The sequence below is a fragment of the Malania oleifera genome, chromosome 12 (genome assembly GCF_029873635.1).
Source record: "Malania oleifera isolate guangnan ecotype guangnan chromosome 12, ASM2987363v1, whole genome shotgun sequence".
In the NCBI taxonomy this organism is placed as follows: Eukaryota; Viridiplantae; Streptophyta; class Magnoliopsida; order Santalales; family Ximeniaceae; genus Malania; species Malania oleifera.
Window position 1 is genome coordinate 78,502,016 of NC_080428.1, and position 12,888 is coordinate 78,514,903.

The 12,888-nt window shown below is 36.6% G+C and overlaps 1 protein-coding gene across 1 annotated transcript; it reads right to left on the reverse strand.

The window, feature by feature from the left end:
- Positions 1 to 3,858: 3,858 nt before the first annotated feature.
- LOC131144919 (ribose-phosphate pyrophosphokinase 4) lies at positions 3,859 to 12,646 on the reverse strand. The gene is made up of 7 exons (XM_058093879.1): positions 11,963 to 12,646; positions 10,799 to 11,114; positions 10,546 to 10,641; positions 10,062 to 10,130; positions 9,523 to 9,651; positions 6,371 to 6,470; positions 3,859 to 4,293 (listed from the first exon to the last, which is right to left on the reverse strand). Exons 1-7 carry the CDS (start codon positions 12,337 to 12,339, stop codon positions 4,160 to 4,162), a joined length of 1,221 nt encoding a protein of 406 aa, XP_057949862.1. The 5' UTR covers positions 12,340 to 12,646; the 3' UTR covers positions 3,859 to 4,159.
- Between the last annotated feature and the right edge of the window lie 242 nt (positions 12,647 to 12,888).

The window sequence follows — 12,888 nt, forward strand, 5'->3', positions numbered from 1 at the left end:
TCGAATGGTTTTAACTTTGGTCTCAAATTAGGTTTCTATCATGGCACAAAAATCTTGTAAAATAGTGGTTGTATCATATTTTAATCTCAACATATACACCTATGCGCATCTACTTAAATCATCAACAATGGACAAGAAGTATTTGTAATCATCTCTACTAATCTCATTGAAAGGACCCCAAATATCACAATGAATGAAATCAAAGCATTTTTTTTGTTTTGTGTTGCTTTGCTAAGGGACAAATTGAACAAGGATTGGTGTTAGAAGATGCAGATATGTGAACATTGTTATCAAGATTGAAATCAGAATATGAAGAATGGCCTAATCTGTAGTGCTAGAGATCAAGATCCTGACATCTTTTGGTAGTTGATGCTGAGAAGGGAAGTGAAAAATTGAGCTGGTTAAGAATTTCTGACAGAGCTGAAGGAGACACTTACTGTGGTAGCATATGGTATAGCCCATCTTTCACCTCACCCATTCCAGTCGTTCTCCAAGTCAAAAGGTTCTGAATATAATAGTAGTCAGAGAAGAATACAAGGCAATAGTTTAGAGATTGAGCGAGTTTCTTTGCAAAAATTAAATTGAAAGTAAAATTAGGAATATAAAGGACATTATGGAGAATGAGAGAATCTTAAGAGTTTGACAGTTCCTATGTGTGTTACAGGAACCTTTTCTCCATTTGGCAAAGCTGCAGAATAAGATGCAGTAGCCTGAATAGAAGTAAAAAAGCGAAGTAGAGCAGATCATATGATCTGTTGCTCCTGTATCAAGGATCTAGGGAGTACAAAAAGCATTTCCTGGTTTGTGTTGAAAAACAGATAAGCATAAAGGTATACCAAACATTTTATGGATGCTTGCATCATAGGAAGGAGTAACTATGGCTTGAACATTGTTTGATGAAGAAGTGAAAAATTGAGGATTCATAGGTGGCTTGAGGAGTGCCATCAGCTGGGAGAATTGCTCGTGACTTAAGGATACCTGGCCTTTGTCCTTCACCATTTCCTGAGTAGGAACCATAGCTGTAGAGGCCATCTTAGCAACTGATTTGCCCTTATAAATACTTTTGTACCCTAGCGGATACCCATGGAGTTTGAAGCATTTCTATGTTGTTTGCCCTGACATTTGACAGTGGGAGCAGACTGGTTTGCTTGGGTTAACCTTAAAACAACGTTCATGAGAATGGCCTATGATTTTACAATGAGTGCAGTAATATCGGTCTTTTCTTTAAGAAGAAACATTTGATTTGCCTCCCTCTCTAAAATTCCCTTTGTTGAAAAGAGCCAAGGAATCAGGAACTATAGCATTTGGGTTTGGATATCTCTCTCCTCTTTTCTTCTTGTTGAATCACAGAGTAGACTTCATTCAAGCTAGGGAATGGCTTAATCAACAAAATCTGGGCCTTAACTTCCTTGTATGACTTATTCTGCCCCATTAAAAACTTCATAATCCAATCCCTTTGCTGATTTTGAATCACAATCTTTAAGCCTCCACACATACAGTTAGGAATACTCTCATAGTTTAGCAATTCATCCAAAAGAGTTTTGAGTTTAGAGAAGTAAACACTTACAGGGTCTTGATTTTGCATCAAGATTGTGATATCCTTCTTAATTTAAAAAATGTGTGGCGCATTTTGCTGGGAGAAGCGTTGTTCAAAATCAAGCCATAGGAGATGTGCTGTCTCAGCATACACTGCTGCTCTTGATGTCCACTGCCATTGTATTCTGCATCAAGGTTATAACCATATCATTACGCCTTAGCCAATGCTCCATTAAAGGATCATTTGAATCCTTTTGCTCACAGAGAGTCCCTTCTATGAAACCAAGCTTGTTCTTTATCCTTAATGCCCTCCTCATTGATCGAGCCCAAGAATGTTAATTATTGGCATCTAAACAGTGAGTAACAAGCATGCCACCATTTGCATCATTGCTGCTGATGTAGAAAGGATTGTTGTAGTGATTGGGATCATGAAGAAGAGCTCCTGAGTTTTGTTCTCCAGACTGAGGTTGATTTTGGCTTTGATTTGGATTGGAGTTGGTGTTTGGAGGAGGATTACCAATTGCAGATTCCTCCAATTCATGCTCTGATACCATGTTGGATTTTGGGGAGTGAAGAACTGAAGTAGAGAAAGTGCTGGACTGAAAGAATTTCTCTTATGCGATAGATTACATTAATGAATAGAATGTCAAATATATAAAACCTGCAAAGGAATCTTCCTCTAACTAATTCTATACAAAGCATATTTCTGTTAACACTTTACACCAAAAATAAAAAGAATAAAATAATAAAAAGAATATTTATGTTGCTGCCTTGTCATTGAGCACAACTGGCTTGCCTCTCGCTTGCATTTCGATTCTGCATCTTTGCAATATTTTCTGGCTTCAACAGTTGTTGTGTTTAGATTATGTACGGTTTTGTGCAAATTAAGCCAAGCAGCTACCCCTCTTGCTCAATTCTCAGGGTTGTGTGATCCAGATATTGCAAAATAATTGTTCCTTCCAATCATAAAAAATCTTACTTTCAACAAGTTATTGGCCCTCTTTTAACATTTTCATTGTTGTTATGCGAGTCTGGGTCTCATCTCCGAGATTGCAAGTTAAATGGCATGCAATATGGCACAAAAATGGGCAAGTCATCCCTACATTAATATATATACTTTCTCAATTTTTAGAACAACCATTAGATTATTAAATATTAATTGCATTAGACTGCTAATAGTAATTGCTGCAAATTTTTTTTTAAAAATAAATTGACAGACATCTTAGTGTGAAGTTTCTGTGTCATAAATTTAAATCCAATAACACCTACTTGGAGGGAGTTGAGTGTTCTTGCAACCACCATCTCTGTTAAAAAGAAAAAAAAATTGGCAAACATCACACTAAGATGGTAAACCGTTTGCGTACGTGCACTCTTTTTAATTTTTTTGGAAGCTAGCATCGAAATTTTTCACTTTTTGACAAATTACATCAAATTTTTTATTTTTTCTAAAAAAATCATATGATACCATTGCAAATGTTATGACACCGTTTTTGTTTTAATTTAGATTTGTCAAATGCTTTAAGAATCAAAAAAATAATTTTTTTATTAAAGATAAATTAGATAAATTAAGAAATGAACATATTCGTGGTAAGTTAGGTACAATTCTTATAAAAGATAAGATAAGGGAGGGACAACTCAGATGATATGGACACTTACAACGTAGGTCTTATAATACACTTGTGAGGAAGAGCAACTTGATTACTGTTGGGGACAGTAGAAGTGATAGAAGTAGACCTAAAGTAACTTAGAAGGAAATAGTGAGTAAGGATTTAATATCCTTAAATTTATCAAAAGAAATGATCCATGATCACATAAATTGACGTAAAACAGATTCATATAGCCGATCCCACTTAGTAGGACTAAAACTTGATTTTGTTGTTGTGTTGTTTGGTGTCATTTGCAAAAATAAAACAATGTCATTTTTGCCCCAATTCAAAATGATTAAAATGAAACAATTTGTAATAAAATGGCATTTGTTACAATCTTAGGAGATGTTCCACAATTTTTTTTGGATGTTATCCTCACCTAAAAAGTTCACAAAAAATTCAAATTGAAACTTGAATAGGCTGAAAAAAAAAAAAAAAAAGAAGGAAACAAAACCCTAAAAAGTACATCACTTGTATAAATCCAAATTAATTTCCCCCTTTTTATTTGGCAATATTGGGCATTAGGGTGTCTCTAAACAAAAAATGGTGACAGCCTCTGAGCTGAATAAAATACCCAATTGGTTTGGGGCTAAACTCGAGCAACAGTTGCCTCGATTAGGACTAAGCTGAAATCATACCCAGTTGGATTAGGGCTAAAGCTGAAACAATACTGAAATTGGATTAAAAAACACTTTCTATGAATGAAAATATGAAAGAAATGCACTGACATTACACGGTTACACTTGCTACAAAAGCAAATTCGAAAGAGCGTCTCAAATATCTCCTCTGTGCAGAATGAGAGCAAAATTTGTTTCTATAAGAAGCTTAAAAAAATGCAACAGAAATGGTTGCTGCTTCAAAATTCCCAGCATGAACTCTTTGATGGGTGGTAATCGCGAAGGCACTCACCTTTATTTAGATGATAAAATCAGGAGAGAATACAGACACAGGCTGTGGATTCAGTTATATGCTATACTTTATATCTGAAGAGCAACTGCTATGGAACCAGCCAGGCTAAGAACTTCAAATGGGGGTTTGGTCTTCACCTCCTTTACCGTTAGAGGGCATGAGTCTGTAATCCAGAAGTACGTCAGCCCATTCTCAGGGCACCCTGAAGGGAACAAGAACATGATGAATAAGAAAGGCAATGAGAAGAAATGGGAAGCAAATTAGTCCATCATATCCAACATGGAAGCATAAATGTCAGAATCTCGATATCATCTCATTTCATATTCTAGACTACGATTGTACACTGTCCAAAGAATTCCTATATCAAACTTTGGCAAGGCACCCAAGAGACCGATGCTACACCTCGCAGCAATCTGAAGATTCCAAAGCTTAACCATGCAAAATGTTAGGCGTCTTGATTCATTAAGAATTCCTAAAACTAGATACCACAGCTAAAGCTTCTGGAACTTAAAAGAGTCCAACGCTTAACCATATAATTTAAGGCATCCAGTTTCATAAATCACCGTGGTCGCCAAGGTTGTTAGAATTGGGATCCTACATAGGATAGTTGGGAGGGTCCACAAAATTGGATTGTAGGATCAGGGATCAGGTCGTGGATCATAGGATTCTATTTACAATTTGAAATAAATTAAAAATTTATATATTTGGAGTTTTATGACAACTCTCAATAAAGTAATCATAAAAAATTAGTAGTAAGTTAAAAAAATTGAAAAAAAAAATAAAAATTCCAAGAATGTAGGTAGCATGCTAGCTTATTTATTTAATATTTTTTATTAAAAAGAAAAGCAAAAAAATGAAGAGAAAAAGAAAGAAGAAATTGCTAATATTAATTCAATGAACTTATGTAAATTTCTCAACTTCTGTGGTTTTGTCATCAGACCATAAGAAGAATAAGAAGGAAAAAAGGAAGGAAGAGGAAGAAAAGAAGAAAAAGAAAAGCTTTCTGAAAGAAAAGCTTTTTGTTGAAGGAAGAACTTTTTGTTAGTAGCAAAGAAAAGAAGAGGAAAAAGAAAGCTATATGCTCTCTGCTTTGGGAAAAAGGATAGATCTCTCGCTTGTTAATAATAAGAGAAAAAGAAGAGGAAGAAAGTCCAAAAAAGAAAAAAAATTACAAAGATTATGCATTACTGCTACAAGCCTACAACTTTAAGCTCTCGGTCTGACTCTGCAACTTCCTATGTTGAAGCTATCTGCTGAACTCAAAGCTCTCAGCTGGCCTATACAGTTGCTGGAAGAAAAAACAGTCAGAGCCAACTGATAGACAACTTAGGATCTGCCTATCAAGAACTCCACTGTCAGAGAGCTTTCAATTTTGCAGGAAGAGAGCTTTCAAGAGCTTAATTGCTTTCTTGACTTGGATTGAACATATCCTAGAACATGCTCATTATTTTGCCCTAATTATGATGCATTTGAGCCATCTAGACCAAATTGTGTCTATTGCAAGAGTAAAGTGTTTGGGCCAATAAAAATATATGTTGGGAATTTTTCTTTAAAATCCTAAACAGGAAAAATCCATATTTCAAAGCACAAGTAGAATCGGTAGGATCGCGATCCTAATGATCCAGATAGGATCCTCCTGGGATTCTACTGGGATCCTACTTGATTAAGATTCTTCTTAAGATCCGGATTGATTAGGCAAGCCTGGATCGTAGGATCGCACAATCCAGATTGGGATTTTGAAAACCAAGGTGGTCACAGTCCCTGGACTCAATCATGCAAAGATACAGCAGCGACAACACCCACAATAGCAGTATTACCAGCCCCCTAAACAACAAATAGACCAAAACACCCAGTGTGTAAAACTAAGGACCTGATAAGTCAGGAACAAATTCTATGCCTCAAGTTGCTGTAGGACGCATCTGTCAATTAACTGCTACCATAAAAGTCTCACAGCACTGCACAGGCTGAAATGCATGGGGACTTGATTTTTTAATTTAAATCCTGATAAGGGGGAGGAACCAAAAAAGAACCATGGGTAGAATTTGATTGGTGCTGGAAGGACTAAATCTCCCATTAACAATAGTGAATTAATAGAGATATGCCACTTTAAGAGAAGTCCTACTTCTAAGAAAGGGTCCAATGTACTGAACTCCACTAATTTATCAAGAATAAGGTTTCTGAACTCCATTACAGTTTGCTGTCAAACCAAATATCTATAACATGTTTACTGTGCACGAAATATACAATTAAAAAATGGAACAGGGTAGGTCCATGCATACCTCTTTTATCATGTTCAAACCGTTCCCATGAACGTCTAGGAAAAATCCCGTGTGTCACATAGGCACTGATTTTTGCTGCTCCATGTGAAGCCAACACTTTCTACAATAAATGGTAATAATAGGGTAAGTATAGCATCCCAAACTAAATAAACATAATCTTCAGAAAAGATCTTTCTTTCTTTCACAGGTGCAGTTGCATTATTGACAGAGAATTAACAACCAGATCATATCCATGTAAAAAAAGGAAGAAGAAGAAAGGAAGGCTACATGTTCAATGTTCCTAGGTGTTAGCCATATTGATCAGACTGTCTGAAACGTCTACAGGATGTAACTGTAAATACACCGTAGATACAAAACCCAATTTACTGTTGAGTGCATAGATGCTGCAGCAGGTGTCCAAACCCACTTATATGCGTTGTAAAGTTCCTATTTTGGTTTCCATTAATTGGGCTTGAATTTATAAAGAAGGGGGATTAGTGTACAGTACTTAATGGGCTCCAAAAAATGCACAAATTATTATCCAAAAAAAATGGACCCTGAAAAGCACAATTTATACATTAAGCTTGGATGCACCTCACATGCATAGGCCTAATGCTACTAATGGCGTAATAGGAAAAGGCTTTGCGTTGTTCACTTAGGAATTCATGATGGTCTGCCATTTGTTATAGAAGGGTTAGGTTCCCTCTCTCTGTTGAAAACCCTAAACTCAGCCCCATCCAGAGCAATATGGAGTAGAGGAGAGGAGGATGTACCTGTGTTATGTACCTTGTGCATGCATGAGATTTAAGAATGCAATGCTCTGATTTCCCAGCATGATGTCAAGAGGTATGCCTAAAAACCCTAATATCCATGTGTTGTCTTCTAGTCTCTCGTATGACTTCTTGTATCTTACGCAATGTACATATTTTTTTTTTAAAAATCCGAAGAATATACTTAGTGTCCTTAGAAACATCAGCCATCAGAATTGCTATAGCACAAATCTTAATGTATTGGTAGTCACAGGTTATCAGATCTTAAATGCTGCAGACCAGGGATTCAAAAGTTAACATGTCCAACTAATAATCCCCTAAGAAAATATTGTTTAACCATTCTACTTTATATAGGCCTCAAGGGCAAATCTGATGAAATTGTAGACTGATCACATCTTCTCTTGGTGCCTCAACCCACATCTCACATTCCTTTTAGCAGCATCCTATTTAGGGTCTCCATTTGGATCAACGATTATGAGGAAACTCATTTTCCATTGTATTTCCCTTTTATATTAAAATACTATTAAAAAATGGAATTTTGTTTTAATATCATTAAAAACTAGGAAAAATCAAACATTAACGATGTGCAAAATAAAAATTTTGTTCATAGTTTTGATATATTTTCTTTCTTACTTTCCTTGATAACCAAATGTAAAAATGTGGATTCCTAGATATTTTCTTTCCTTCTCCTAATAATTTCTGAGTTCCAAACGAGGCCTTAGATTTAAAGCATACATGACTTGAAAAATGTGATTTCCTGCTATTAGCTTCTTGTCGTGAATTATAATTACCAGTGTTTTAAAAGGTGAAAGGCATAAGGTGAGGCATTTACCCTTGATGAGGTGAGGTGTAAGCCTTCCAAGAATTTAATTTTTTTACATTATAAACACAAAAATAAATTATATATATCAAAACTATATGATTTTTTTATTAAAATAAATTGTAAATTTTGAAACTAAATTAGCTTAGGGAAAAAAAAAACAAAAAAACAAATTTCCAAACACATAAATCAAGCAAATATCCTTGCTTGAGCCATGTGCCTATGGACTGCAATGATACAGCTGCAAGCCCATGCACCCAGCAAAATGAAAAGAGGATGCAAATTAAGGGTGAAGAACAATCAAAAAGAGTCTAGAGAAGAGAATCACTGTTGAGAGACTCGAAACAAGAGACAGAGAGAGATTGTTATGATGAGAGACAAGAGAGGCTGCATTGTTGAGGGAGACAAGACTGTGGTCTTCCAGAGAGAGACAATGGCATTGGAGGGGAGCAGTCTCACCAGAGAAGATCGAAAGAGAGAGACTGCATCGTCGAGGGAGCTGCAGTGTCGAAGGAGCAGCTTCGTCAAGAAGGGTCTGTGGGGCTTGTATGTATACAAATGAAGGGCATTTGTGTCCTAATTTGTTTTCAGCTTTAAATATATTTTTTATATTTTAAAAACAAGTTCATGGGACCAAAAGGCGTGCGGCTTAACACAAAGGCATGAAAGGCACAGATTTTCACCTGAGGCATCACTCAGATTCAAAATGCATACACATTTGGGGAGTTGAGCCTTTTGAAATACACATTGGAGTGTTTTTGCCTAAAAATGCAAAGGTAGGCCTCAAGAATGCCTTTTAAAACAGTGTTAATTACATTTGTAAGCATTGTCTTGACTTTTAGTTTAGCTGCTGGGCTCAATTTTATCAGGCAGGGCCCATCAGTCAGAGACACAAACAATTGGTTTGAAACATCTGTGGAACAGCTATACAAAGCACAAAGTTTCCTCAAATTAGAATGCATAAGCCTCATTAAAAGTATTACTGTTCTGCCTTCTTACAAACCATGTGTATGTCAATAAACATGGTTTTCAAGATAAATTAAGAAATGACAATGCTTAGATGCATGGGTGATATGATATTAAAAGATAAATTAAGAAATAAACATATATGCAGTAAGTTAGAAATGGCATCCATACAAGGGAGGGACAACTGAGATGGTTTGGGCACTTGCTGAGAAATTAGAATGCTTAGGCGGAAGAGTGATATAATGTTAAAAGATAAATTATGAAATAAAAGTTAAGAATAGCGCCTACAGAAGATAAGGATGGACAATTGATATGGTTTGAGCACCTGCGGCCAAATAGTGCACCATTGAGTAGTGAGCTAGTTACTATTAGTCACAATAGGAGTAGGGATGTTGGAATGAGATAGTAAGGATTTAACAGCCTCAAGTTGTTAGGGGAAATTGCCCAAAATCGTGTAAATTTGTGGAAAATGATTCATATAGCCAACCCCACCTGGTGAGAGATAAGCTTGGTATGTTATTTTGTTGTTATTGTTATGTATGTAGGTCACAAGAGTCCAACTTACAGCATTATAAAAATGGTTAACTTAATGGAAAAGAATGCAAGGACTCAAATACCTGGCATTCAATCAAGGTGCCACCTGATTGCACTAGATCATCAACAATCACAACATGACGTCCACTAGGATCTCCCTCCTTTATACATACAATCCTTTGGTCACCTTCCCGAACTTTACCACAAACAATCTGAGAATCAATGGTTTTGATAGGTTAAGCATGCACGCTTGTAAGCAAAGTTGTAATGTAGTACAAATCTTACACACAAACAAGCATCTTTGAAGAGAAGGATGAATAATATAAATGTGTCTACATATATCCCTACAGTAGAATAACATGGCACATAAGATTAAGCAGACCATACAGTTAATATCCTCTTCAATAAACTGACCTTGTGAAGGAAAAAGATTATAAGCCCAAAAAACATGAAGAAGTGATGCCATTTAATCTTTGAATACACTCGACATTTGAACCAAACTCATGGAAAGCATCATTATGAAATTCCCCATTGGATGCATAATCCCTTTCAGAAAAATGCTAACCATGTTATTATATCCATACAGTAACACACAATTTTTAATGCAAAGAAATAACAATACCATTGGAAAGTGTTGCAGCTGCTTATGAAATCGTTTCCACGCACCATCATCAGGGAAAGCAATAGATATCTGCAGACAATAAAAGAAAACAGGGGGAGGGGCAGCAGTTGCAAGAGAGATTCCAAGTTAACACAAATACGCATTTAATAAAGAAACTCAAACAACCAACAGAGTAAATTTAACACATGCAAATGGACAACTCCTTGGGATATGGTTAACAATAAGACTTGGACCTTTCAACAAAACAATGAAGACTTCAAATCTGAAGGAGAATAAAGTCATACATTTCCAGTTTGCAGTGCCAAAATTTCTGATTAATTAATTAACAGTCTGTCCACGGGAAAACTGACCCAATCTTTTCAGAGACAATCATGCAAGTAGAAACTTCACATGTTTTTACATTGTCTTGCAAATTAGAGACAAAGAGATAGTTAAGTATGCTACACAATTCCTCTTCACATGCATGTTCACAATAGAAACTTACATTATCAGAATCAGGGAGTTGTTGAAGCCTATGTTTAAGCAAGGGTATCCCACTCTCAAAGCATGGTAAAATATTATCACCAAAGTAGAATCTCTCCTAAATAAAAGAAAAACAAGGAAACAAAGGTGATCAAGAAATTGCCAAAAACAATGGAGCAATTATATAATGGAAAAAAATAAAGATGACAAAAACTATAGCTGACTCTCTAAAGTAATGTTCAAATCATTGGTCTCAGGAAGCAGTTGGCACCAACCTGCAGGGCATGAATATCGAAAGTCACTAAACTAGTAGGTCCTCCCCTTGTAGTTGGTATGTTTGATAAGATCCTAGCAAGAGTGAAAGCTGTTGCAACATCCCCTTCCTCTTCCATTCGCTCAGAGGTGCCCGTAGGGAAAAAGGGAAGAACAAGCGTGAATGAGGAGATGAACAGCTTTGGCAAAGCATAGATAACAGAAAGTTGTTCAAAAATTACTCCTGGGGAACTAAACGAAGCCAGAAAGGCTACATGCTGCCCCCGAATGCCATGAGCATTAGATATGAATAAGTTGGGGAATCCATCATCAAATGTCCTAAAGTATTACATTGCAAAAGAATTGTTAAGAGTGGGAACCAAGACCCAGGCGCAAGTGAACATGGGCATGAGTGCACACTCTGCATGCTCAAAGTAGACCATTTCCTCCATATGAGTTATGTTATTTTACATTTACATGTAACAATCTACAGATTTTGAAGCTTAAAAATTAAAAAGCAAAAAGGAATCATTCAAAGCAATTTATGTCCTGGATCACTGTTACAAACAGTTCTACCATTCTCTCAAAAGTTCGACCAATATCACACATCCAAGATAAAGAAAAAAATATGAACTGTCAAACTATATCTTCCTAAAAGCTTTTGTTTTTTGCTCTTGCGTTGATGCAAATGCCTATCCGCATGACTTGGCGCTTGCCAAACCATACAATTGGACTGCATGTAGAGCCTTTTGCACTTTAGCGGCCTTCAAAAACACAACAGATATTCTGGTCCGTTTTTCTCAGTTAAGTATACGGTGACAACAGCAGGGGAACAAACAAACAAACATTCCGACATCACAAAATAGCAATTTAAAAAAAAAAATCCAAACCAACAAAGGAAATGATCAATTTTACAACCTATTACGGTGAAAACAACAGGGGCACAAACAAACAAACATTCTGACATCACAAAATCGCAATAAAAAAAAAAAATCCAAACCAACGAAGGAAATGACCAATTTTACAACCTATCATCCTACGTAGGGTTCTTGCCATGGAATAAGATGAGAGAGAATGCGGTTAATTATAAGTGCATGGAAATAAAATGCATTTCTAAGTCGGACAAAATTTTTCTCCCTATTCACAAGCAAAGCCTCAATTTCTGATGAACCACACGGAAACCAAACCTCCATGTGATGCCCCGAAGATCGACGGCATCAGATTCTGCAGCGATTCTCCGCGCGAGAGCCTCCGTCTCCGCGCAGTAGAAAAGGCAGACCTTCTTCGAGTTATTCGCGGGCGAATCCAGCGTAGACGCGGCAGCCATTGTGATTGCAGGAGAATTCTTGACGATATGGATGGGATCGGCCCCGGAGACGCAATCAAAGGTCCACTTCGAGGCGTCATCGAAACTCCTGAGTTCGCAACTTACTTGATTGATGTTGTTCTCCTTCGAAGATCGAAGGCGTGAGGGTTTGCGAATGAGAAGTGAGGGTTTAAGAGGTTTGAGGTTGCGATGAGGACTGAAGTTAGGGTTTTTGTACGGTGAGGGAGTTGCCGCCATTTTGGCGGCGACTGTTGCGCTGGAAGCACCGAGAACTGTCGACTGTGTGAAGATCTCGCCGTCGCCGCCTCCGTGGCAGCCTGACGCAAGGAGAGACAGAGAGCTGTTGTTGCTAGATTACGAAAACGCCCCGCCAGGTTTAAATGTTGGCTTTGGCCTTTTGGAGGCAATACGGCGTCGTATGTCTTCAGAGAGAAGTGTAGGCGTAAGATGCTCCTATCAAATAAACCTGCCAAACCAATTAATTTAAATGGGACACGTTTTATTTATGAACCCAGCTTCCGGCGGTGCCTAAAATGTTGCGACTCTTAAAGAGAGTTAGGAACGCTGAATCTGAATTTATGGAGTTTTTTTTTTTTTTTAATTTTAAGTTTTATTTTATTTAAAAATATTTTAAAAAATTCGAAAAAAACTTTATTTACCAGTTTGATGCATCCTAAAAAATGCATTTTTTACTAAAAGATGCTGTTCCAAGTAATGTATTTTAATAAAACAAGCAATTATCCATCATTTATTAAACAAATAACGCTAGACTATCTAATATTTTTT

Coding starts and splice junctions, on each gene's coding strand:
- LOC131144919 (XM_058093879.1), bottom strand. CDS start 12,339: ATGGCGGCAACTCCCTCACCGTACAAAAACCCTAACTTCAGTCCTCAT. Junction 11,115..11,962: donor CTTCGGGGCATCACATGGAG/GTTTGGTTTCCG, acceptor GTAATACTTTAG/GACATTTGATGATGGATTCC. Junction 6,471..9,522: donor GCACCTTGATTGAATGCCAG/GTATTTGAGTCC, acceptor CATTTATTGTAG/AAAGTGTTGGCTTCACATGG.